This window comes from Nuphar pumila, chromosome 2 (genome assembly GCF_984573655.1).
Source record: "Nuphar pumila chromosome 2, dmNupPumi1.hap1.1, whole genome shotgun sequence".
In the NCBI taxonomy this organism is placed as follows: domain Eukaryota; kingdom Viridiplantae; phylum Streptophyta; class Magnoliopsida; order Nymphaeales; family Nymphaeaceae; genus Nuphar; species Nuphar pumila.
Genome location: NC_143250.1, coordinates 115,723,401 through 115,734,574, shown reverse-complemented (window position 1 = coordinate 115,734,574; position 11,174 = coordinate 115,723,401). Strand labels below are relative to the sequence as shown.

The window sequence follows — 11,174 nt, the reverse complement described above, 5'->3', positions numbered from 1 at the left end:
GACTCGTTCGTAGGGACGGTACGTTTTCTAGTATTTGTAATACCTTTTGCGAATTGATGGTGCTTAATCTCCACCAAATTCACCATAATCGTCTGGCTGTGGTTTTCTCCATTGTTGTCGGTATTGTTGCTGCGAATTGGCTGATTAAAGCCGGTTCGTATCATATCAGCTCAGAATCAATTCGCAACGGTGTGATTCGATTTATCTTTTTAATATTTTTTTAAAAGAATTTAAGATCTTTTTTATATTTTTTGAAAAGAATTTAAGATCTTTTTAATATTTTTGTTCTTTTTTGGCACATCATTTTAATATTTTTTTTATTAGCACGTGTTATTTGCTGGTTAAAAATTGGCCGATTTAGTTTGATTCGGGTTTAGAATCTGAATAGGCTGATTCTCCGAATCATTTTGAAAAATAATTCAATCCCGATACCGATTCTCACAACTTTGGTTTTCTCATTTTATTGCGATGCAAGTAGAGGTGTATTTGGGTCAAGTATATCTGACCCGACCTGACATCTGAAACCACTTATATTCAACCCGACCTGATTTTAGTAGACCCGTGCGTTCAGGTCGATATCAAATATAGACCCGTAACAAAATAGGTTGAGGCTCAGAAAGACTTAACCCAAGTTTTATACCCAGCCCAAATGGTTTCACATGATGTAAATCGAAAATGATTGTATTGTCCTTTGTAAAATGGCATGCTTTCTAAAATGCCTATCAATTTGCCGATATCTCTCGCATATCCAAAATCTTTGATTCTCAACTTTTTTAGGATATTTTTGCCCTTCGCAAATATAGTATGACCTTTACACGTATAGTACGACCTTCACGAAGATACCCTGTGAACCTTTAAATCAATACTTTTTAAAGAGATCTTCAAATGTGTACTAACATTCTACCACATGTATGTTCGCTTTAATACTTCTTCAATGGCATTGGTTTGCCCATATAGTTTCATATAATTTGTAGTCATCAATTGATCATGTACAACATCAATGGCGTTCACTGTTTGAGACATTTGGATGATCAACAAAGGACTTATAGATGGTGCTTCATATAGATGTGCATTCTTCACTTCTTTATCTTTGCGATTAGCTAAGTAAATGTCACCACAAAATAACATTGATTTCACATCATTATTGTCTAAGATAGTCATTCATATATGTTAGATATCTAGGCTCAGACAAAAACTATATCGGAGGATCATTGACTATTTCATATATCTAGTTTTATGAGATATCAAAGTCATAAATTTCATATAGCTACTATTTTTTTATACGATTATAAATTATCAAGTAGGGCAATCAGTGCTACTCTAATGTATCATAACAATTTCAAAGTCCATCATAATTGTCAATACTAACCACACAACATATCATTCATCTAATGAAAATAACATATGAAAAAAGATTATTCATATGCACTTAATACATTTAATTAATATAACTACACACAACCACCCTGAAAACCAACTACCAACAATAAACTCTTAACCGTTATTCAATGATTATAAATAGTAAACCCTAGCCCTATTACAGCAACACACGAATATTGAATATTAACTCAAGGACAATATACTAAACATAAATTTATAAAAAAAAACTCTAAACATAGTAAACCCTAAATGGTAAATTCAGTGGCTGAGAAAGTTGATGACAACGAAGAAAAACATAAAAAAATATTCATAGCAACAACCAAACAAAAATACGCATGGGGCTATTAAATGATCATATCTAAAAAAAAAAAAAGTTTAGAGTGAAAAACAAACAAACAAGATATATATATATTGTTTGTATGGAACTCACCTTTCGAACTTGTAGATGGAGAAATCGATGACAAGGATGATGTTACAACCCCCTTGAAATGCAGCACTAAATTACACAGAAAGGAAAGTTCTTTGCAAAGACAAACGAAAAGAAGAAACCCTAAGTACAAAAAAGAGTTTATATATGATTCATGAACTCTGTAAATAATAAGAAAACTTGTATATATGTAATAAATTTGCAAATATTTATTACAGGCATTTGCAATGTTGCGACAATTTAAGTGGAGGTTCGCAACAATATTTATGTGAATTTGTGAAGTATATGCGAATAAGTTGGACATTTGTGATTTTAGTTGTTTCAGTCTAATCGGAAGTGCGCAAATATATTTATGTGAACTTATGAAGTATATGCGACTAAGTAGGATATTTGTGATTTTAGTGGTTTCAGTTTCACCGAATGTTTGCAAATAAATTTATGCGAGTTCATGAAGCATGAAGGAGATTCATTTGGGAAGTGATTGTGGAAGCGTAAAGCGGGATTCATTTTGTAAGCGATTGTGAAAGCTTATGGGAAGCGAAAAAAGAAATAGGTAGGAAGCAAGAGGAAAGCAAAAATAATAAATATTAATATAAAAAACAAAAAAACAAGTAAAAAGTGAGTAAGAAATGACAAGAATCAAGTGAGAAGCAATTTGAGATGCGTGGGAAGCATGTTTCTTATAATATAGGAAGCTTGATTCCTATAAATGTGTGATTTTTCTCACGCGTCCCTCCCTTAGGTAGAAGCACTAAGGGAGAGCTTCTGGTAACTATAGGCCAATCTGCTACCACGAGAAGCTAAGCGTTAAATAGAGGACCAAAGTACCAATCTGATAAATTGGTGAGATTTCTCTCCTTGGCGGCCCATACAAGATATTGACCAAGACATTTGCTAACAGGTTAGGCCCATTGCTACCAAGTATCATTTTCCCATCTTAGTGTGCATTCATCAAGGGTCGTTGTATTCAGGAGTACCTCTTGTCCAACGAAGCCATACAATTCATCTCCAAGAGTAAACAACCTGCCTCTATCCTCAAGGTGGACTTGGCAAAAGCTTTTGATTCTCTAAACTGGAACTCCCTGTTAACCAGCATGCACGAAATGGGTTTTGGGCCTAAATGGAGCCAATGGATCAAGGAAATTGTCACTACAGTTTCTATGGTAATCTTCATCAATGATGACACAACCGACCCATTTTGTCTAGGATGTGGTAGACTCCCTCAGGGCTGCCTCTCTCATGGATGCTATTTAACATAGCCTGTGAAGGGCTACTGAAAGGAGATCAGCAAATGCTACAACTGACATGTTGGTCGCCGAAAGACAAAGATGTCGATGCATTTGGATTCCAAAGAAGTATAATACGGTTCCTAGTAACCTCGCAGCCATATACGGAGTCCTTGGTTATGACAGAATTTCGAAGGACAAGCCACCAGACTGGTTTCATTCCTGTGATGATGTTTGAACGGTTTTGTTCAAATGTAACTGGTAGGGGTCTGCCTAACCCCAGCTTGTCAATCCAAAAAAAAAGCCTGTGAAGGTCTCTCAACAATGATGGCCAATGCGGAGCATGAGGGTTTTGTATCCGGTCTTCGCATTCATGGGGTTGTTCCGCTGCTGATCCAACAATCAGAATTGGGACTATCTGTTTAAAGAGAGTTGTAAAGAATGCATCTGGCGTACAATGAAAGATCGAATAGCTTCAAAAATTCAGTCATGGGATTCCATATTCCATTCATTTTCAAGCAGGCAATCCTTTCTGACTTACAAGGTGGTGACAAGACTAGCTTCTCCTTCGATGCCTGGTCAGGTAAACATCAGCTTCACAATACATTGCATCCTTCCTGCAAGCCTCAAAGAATTCAGATTACTCTCTTAGGGACTATTGGAATGCTAATGAGAGGTGGAACATTCATCTAATTAGAGAGGCCTCTTGCTGCTTCCGACCTTGCACCAATGGCCACAACTTATGTTTAGGATTCAAGCTTGCCACCTGCCTACCATAATGGATTCCATTATCTGTCAAGGAAACCGCCTCCTTTGTCACAATGTTTAGCCAAATGGGCCTTCTCCATTATGATGTTTGGAAACTGTAAAGAGTATCTAATGTCCTGTATGCTCGCATCCTTGACCATGCCTCCATGTAGGGATGTCAATGGATGAGATTTTATTCGAAATCCAACCGATTCTGATTCCATTTAGTAGGATTTGGTAAGCCAAAATGATATCCAATAATAATCGGATGCAAATATGGTTTTAACCTTTTGCTACCAAATCCAACAAATATCCAGATTACATGTAAAAATATTGATATGACATGAGCTTTTCACCATCCAGATCCCAATCTGAATTTGAATCGGTTTAGCCAACATCCAATTAGTAGGATCTGGTATTGGCCACCTCTGTTTCGAATCCGAACAGTCCACATCCTTACCTCCATGAGTGTGCATGACATAGTCGCAAAAACGTCACTGCCTTCCGCTTGCAAATCCATTTTGTTAAACATTCCCTTAACTGGCTCTCCTCCATCTAATGATATGTTTAACAATGTGGAAACAGAAACTTTGTAACCAAACCAGGTAAATCTCGCTTTGGATCAATTAAAATTAGATGGAATCTAGTCGTGCACACACTTTCTGCAAAGCACAGACTATTCCCTAGCAATTTCATGGTTATTTTTGAGTCCGAGTACCACACCAACATCAAACTGCTAAAAAAAATTCTTCCCTTCTATTTTTAAGAAAAATGGGTTAAATAAACAATACCAGGTTAGATAATAAAAAAAATAACAAAGCCAAGAGGCACCACCAATCAGTGAGACTCACAAATTCCTAGATTAGCACATTCATTGAAAGTTCAACAATGGATAAATAGTCAAAAGTTCAAAAACAACAAATTGAAGAATTTTGACATTCTTGGGAAGGGATTCTACCACATCAAATTCTTTTGCTCTTTCTCTGAACAGGTACAGCAGTTATTTTCCACCAGGCCCTGATAGCAATAAGTGTGGGTATCACAAGCCAACAGCTGTTCGCAAACACATAGTATGCCCAGTAGTAAAATGAACTAGAAGCAAAATTGTCGCCGCCGAGAAATGCAGTAATGAAATAGACAATATCACCGTACAACTGCCCCAGACAGACGGCAAACTGAAGTATGTAACTGTATGATTTTTTTGTTGCGATAGCATACCTGTGAGTTCAACAGAATCACGTTAACTGATCCACAGAGTTCAATTAACTGATCCACAGAGTTCAACAGACTCTAATAGCAAGTCGTCAGAATTGGTTCTTGAACCAAATCAATTTTCCAAAAAAATCCCAAATCGATTTGAATCAAATCAGATCAAATTGGCTTGAATGGGTCTTTCTAAAAAAATCGATAAGGGGGCAATTCAATTCGAACTGGCAGATTCAGGCCGACTTGATTCTATTCCAAAAACATTGATCAATAGCAGACAGTAATCCTTGCCTTAGTTTGGAACAGGACATGGAAAACTTGATGTGATAAATTTTCTAGATTCTTCAGTTCTTGGATTTTGTTTATGAATAGTTTAGATCAAGTTGCCAATAGCCAGTAACAAAATTTACATAAAAGCTATATAGATCCGGATAAAAAAGAAACTTAAGATTGACGCAAAATTCATTAATCAACAGTAAGATCACCTCTTTATCAGACAAGGAAAAAGCAACCATCTCAAGGACCAACAATAAACCATGTATATACCACATGCAGAAGAGACAGAAGTTGCCACGTAATTGTAGCATAACACTTGTTATCCAATATTTCTATATTCTCCATAATAACTATTTCATATGTGGATTGCTTTCATGAACGTGATGCTACAATGTAAAGCATAAGTATCATATTTTGCTTCATGTACTTCCTACATAGGCCTGAATGCTTGTGCTGCTTCGAATTCTTTTCATTCTGCCAATCTCATAAACTAAGAAAATTTCTTGGTCGCCATCTTAGAAACTGCCTCAAAAGATGCAAAACTATTCTTCTAATGAATGTTGTGTGCATGATCATTCTTATCTTTAATTTTATACTTACTCGGGATTAAAATTTTCACTTAAAATTATAATTTACATTTTATTAGAATCCTTATAGTCACAAATTTTGTTCCCAGGATATTCTCGGCAAAGGAATATCTCAAGATATTTTCAAAAAATGAGTTTTTCGGGAAATTTTTCAGGAAATTCTCAGCAAGTTAAAAAAACCATAAATATTATATAGATATATAATTGTTTTATACCAGAGAGAGAGAGAGAGAAAGAGAGAGGGTGGCTTGGGCTGGTGTGAAAACATGAAGCGAAATGGAGGACATTTAATGGACCACTGAAATGGTAAATATACCCACCTAATATCATAGTTGGCAAGCCCGGCGAGTTGACTTGGGAATCGCCCGAGTCAACCCGAATCGGACCCCAACTGGGTCACCGATTCAAGACCACCAATCCACATGCCACTTATGTGTCTTTTTTCATACATTTCGTGATTTTAATGCATAATTCTTATAAAATGATCATTTTTATAAAGAATCATCTATTTTTAAATCATAATATCAACAATCATATATAGTTGAATATTTATATAGCTTAGTAATTGATGTCATGTGCTAAATTTAATGATTATAAGTTTGGAGTTTGATTTTTGCCATATCTTAACACTAAAAAATTCATGTCCTAACTCGCCTAAGTTACTGAGTCAACCCGTTGACTCGCAAGTCAAGGGTCAGGCCATCCCGATCCGAGTCACGAGTTTGCCAACTATGCCTAATATCATTCCACGGGAAGAATGGTCCCATATTGAAGGGATTGGGGAAGGAGGGTGGAGATTGGGGTTGGGGCAATCAAATTTGGATGTGTTGGAATGTTCTGACACATACAGTCAAAGCAAAACAGTGAGTGGAGATTGGGGGTTGGGGTGGAAGAAAGAAGAGGAAAACAAGTATAAACCATCCAATTACACCAACATCAAAGATGTCAATTAACGAATGTCAGACCACTATCACTTGAATTACTTACTAACAAAATGCATATATAATGTGCATTTATTGAAAATCATAGAAAGATAGCTAAATCAAAAGATATGTGCAAGTAAAATCAACTACCAGAGGAGTGGGGAGTAGATACTTACCAAAGTTAGGAGCCTACCATGAGCGAACGAGGGTTTTCAGGGTGTTCTTCGTAAATTTGACCCAGCAGATGCGTTTGGCATTGTCGATTTGCTAGAAAAATGACCCCGAAGTTTGGATTTTGTTTTTTCAATGAACAAATGTAAATTATTTTCCAGCTTGAATATTCATGAAAATTGTACCACCGATTTTTTCAAAACTTATAAAAACCCACCCATGTGTCAGAATCAGACAATCCAAGTGTCCATTCCTATAAAATCAAGCATGTAGAACACATTTGTACAGTCAGATTTGAGAAAACCATGAAAAAAACTTTCAGAAGCCTGGTACGCACGGATAGGAGTAAGCAGCTACCCCTTACTCTTGGGGAAGCTTGCCAGACTTTAGGGAATTCAAGATAGTTTTTACTTTATAGGATAAGCACAACATAAGCTATCAATGCCACCTTTCGCATGTGTTAATAAAATGAAAAGATGCAACCAATTATCATGTGTAGAGATTGCCAGCCTACAGCTGCAAACATAGCTTGAAGTTTGATCTTACACTGCAAGAAGGCTGGCTGGACCCTCTAATACAGCAGTGATTCCTTCCACAGCAACAATTGCTGCATCTCTAGCGGCATATCTTGAGTCTCCTTTGCTGTATTCTTTCCCTAAAATTAGGTTTTATCATAGTTAGATAGCAGAGATGTTTCAGTCAATTTCACTCTTCACCACCAAACATCACGCAAAGAAAAAGGGAAAGCCATGAAACTTACAAACTTCAGACAAATAAAAAGGAGTATCCTTCTTATAGAACTCTGGAGAAAAAGCAAAGTATCCCTCTAGAATGATATGTGTCAGGCCCGTAAACGCCCACCAGCACATGAGCACCCTATCAATCTTTGAAATCTTAGAACAGTAACCTGACACAAAAGAAATCACTGAGCTCCAAATGCATTGAAAACCCAACACCAACCCCTTCCCCAACAGAGGGGGAAAAACCCAACAAAAAATATTTTCATGTGTATAACTATGAACACATCGATGTTACAAATTTTAATGGCAGTGAAACCATCTGTTTGAAGCTGAAACAGATAAAGAATTCAGTTTGATTGGTGAACCAACAAAATATTAATTAAACACTAAAATTTATCCCTACAGCAGCAAAGAGACATGCAAAGACATCAAGATTAACATTGCATAAAACTTATTACTAGAATCTTCTGTTCATAATAAACACAAACCACAACCATAGTTGCAATCAGCAATGCTTTATTCCTCATCTCAAATGAACAGATAGAAAATTACCAAGCAGAACAAGGTAGATTTCAACTTTTAAACAATCAAAGTTGAATGACCAAGCTTCAAGATCCAAAGTTCAGAAAAGGTGACTTTGTAATCTTCTAAATTCTGTGAATAAGTATGATTCTTTAAGTTATTCAAATAAGAAAGCAACACACAGAAAAGAAAATGAACAGGCACTCAGCAGGGAAATCCAAGGACCTTTCAGAAATTTTTGGGCGCCATGAAAGAAGAAGAAGAACTACTCATATCACTAGCCTGGTCAGCTATGTCACACGGACTCGGCTAAGGAGGTGCCCCACCCGAGTCGACACGCCCCGACACGGGTGCGGACTCGGGTGCAGCTTCGGACTCGGCCCGGACTCGGTCAACGCCGAGTCGGACTTGGTCAACGAGTCCAGACCAAGTCCGTCCACATTTTAGACTCGGTCAACTTTGACCGAGTTCAAAAATGTCCCTAAAAACCAATTTTTTATATTTTTTATTTAAAAATATATATATAAAAAGAGGCACAGTGCTGTGACAGACTGTGACTATACACAGTCTGTGCAGTGTGCACAGTCACAGACTGTGCACAGTCTGTGACTGTGTGACTGTGCACAGTCACTGTGGCATTTTAAAAATAAAATAAAATTATATATATATATATATTTTATTTTTTTTTTTTGCCGAGTCCCCGTGTCCAAAAATTTTAAAATTGTGCCGCACCCGTCGCACCTGCACCCACACCCATGTGACATAGCTGGTCAGTGAAAAACTATATACACAAACAAATAAAACTCAAAGAATTCGGATAGTTCTGAAACAATCAACATTGAGAACAAAATCAACTCATCTCAACAAATAGATTAGTTAAGTGATTATCTAATGACCACACATGGATCAAATAAGAAAAAGAGCAATAGATTCTGAACAATTAACAGAAGCGAGATGAATATTTAACACCATCAAATTCCACAGGTTTTGTACCGAAAATAGATTTTCCCTCTGAATCAATCGCAAAGGAAGCCGTTTCTTAGGGCCTGTTTGGACAGACCAAATTATCCGGATACACAAGAAAATAGAAAATTAAAATTCTAGAACTTTTAATTGCTGGTGTTTGGTTATTACAATGTGATAAATAAAATTCGGATAACCTAAAAAACCATGAAAACAATAATTTCAACTAGTTGCTGGAATTACAAAAACTCGAAATTTTTCTGGAAAAATTTTATCCCAAAAGGCGGGGTCACCCTCACCCCTTTTTTCGGCCCGATGCCTCACCTACTCAGAACGTCTTCTTCTACCGCACAATTGTTCGAACTCATACCAGCTCTGCCGGTCACGCCCTTGATTTCGAAATTCTACAACCGAATGGTTTGTGCCAGTCTGGAGCCCGATGATCACGGGTTTCCCTTCCTCCTCAAGGCGCATGCCAAAGTTCGTGATTTTGACAAGAGTAGGAAGATCTATGGTGCTATCATAAAGTTGGGTTTTTCTTCCGATACATTTGTGGGAACACCGTGATAGATAGATGAATTGATGGTGTTGGTGAAATGGCCACAATGCCGACGAAAAGCCTCAGAGATATCATGCCATGAAACTCGTCCTTCAGTGGGTATTCACAGAATAGGTGCTTTGATAAGGCGGGTGGGGTGCCTAACGAGATTGCAGTGGCTACTACGCTGCCGATTTGTGCAAATGTTGTTGGTTTGAGCTCCCACGCGACAATTTGGAATGCAATCCTGGATATGTACGCAAGATCTAGGGATTTATGTTCACACCAACTGTTTGATGAAATGCGTTTTAGAAACATAGTTTGCGGGATGCTATTATTTGAGGCTCCTCTTAAATTGCCAAACTGGGAAAAAATTAAATTGGTGCATTTTTCTGGATTTTTGAAGTGGACCCAAAACACTACATTTTCCACCAATTAAGAAATTAAAGTCTTAAAAGCTCAAAGAGCAGAAAACTTAACATAAATTTATGGATTTCTATCCAAACGGGACTAAATTTACACTAAAACTTTCATATTCTATTTATTTCGCAGGCTCTCAAAAGGGAAACAGAGAATCAAGAGCGGAAGAGGAACCATGGAAGTAGAAGGGGAGGTACCGGAGATGAACCAGACGAGGAACAACACGAGGAGCGAAGCGGCGACGTAGATTCCAACGATGGACGATTGGGAGAGTACCACGTCGACGTAGCCCGGGAGATGCAAATCCCGTGGAACGTAGGGATGGTGTGGTACCAACTCCGCCATTCTTTGCGTCTCTCTCTCTCTCTCTCTCTCTCTCTCTCTCTCTCACACACACACACACACACACACAATGAACACAGAGCGAAGACGAGACGGCCAGATCTGGATCCTTTTCATATGTTTCCTTTTCATGCCAGGCTGCAAACGGATCGAATATGGTTGGATATCCGATTTCAATCCCAATATTATTTTCGAATCTGGATTCTTTCAAGTAAAATCTGAATGTGAATTGGAGTCGGATTCGGATTTCTTTAATCGGATCGCTTTTGGATTCGGTCGGATTCGTATTAGTATTTTAATTTGGACTTGAAACTGATCGAAAGTAAAATCCGGTCTGTTTTCATATTTTACGTTATTGTTTTTCTTTGTTTCTTTTTAGATACAGTATTATCACTTGTATTTCGGATTCAGATTCAATCTTATCTCATCGGATCTAATTCAAATCTGGATCTGAATTCAGATCTACTGTTTGCATTTCAGATTCAAATTCAGATTCGGATCCAGCCAGAATCCAACCCATTTGCACCCCTAGGCAAGGGTTGCCTCCAATGGTAAGGGTGTCAACAGGTCGGGTTTGGTTCGGACCCAATGGACCAGACCTGGCCCCGATTTTCGGGTATGGAATCCAGACTCGGGTCTAATCAGACCCACCATAAGAGAAACCATACCCGGACCTGATAAGAACTACATGAACCAAACCCAGCCC

The 11,174-nt window shown here is 37.6% G+C and overlaps 1 protein-coding gene across 1 annotated transcript; it reads right to left on the bottom strand.

Moving 5' to 3' along the window:
* Positions 1-4,621: 4,621 nt before the first annotated feature.
* Positions 4,622-10,557, bottom strand: LOC149846846 (putative 3-beta-hydroxysteroid-Delta(8),Delta(7)-isomerase). The gene is made up of 4 exons (XM_089996607.1): positions 10,324-10,557; positions 7,704-7,850; positions 7,490-7,598; positions 4,622-4,998 (listed from the first exon to the last, which is right to left on the bottom strand). Exons 1-4 carry the CDS (start codon positions 10,469-10,471, stop codon positions 4,743-4,745), a joined length of 660 nt encoding a protein of 219 aa, XP_089852733.1. The 5' UTR covers positions 10,472-10,557; the 3' UTR covers positions 4,622-4,742.
* Between the last annotated feature and the right edge of the window lie 617 nt (positions 10,558-11,174).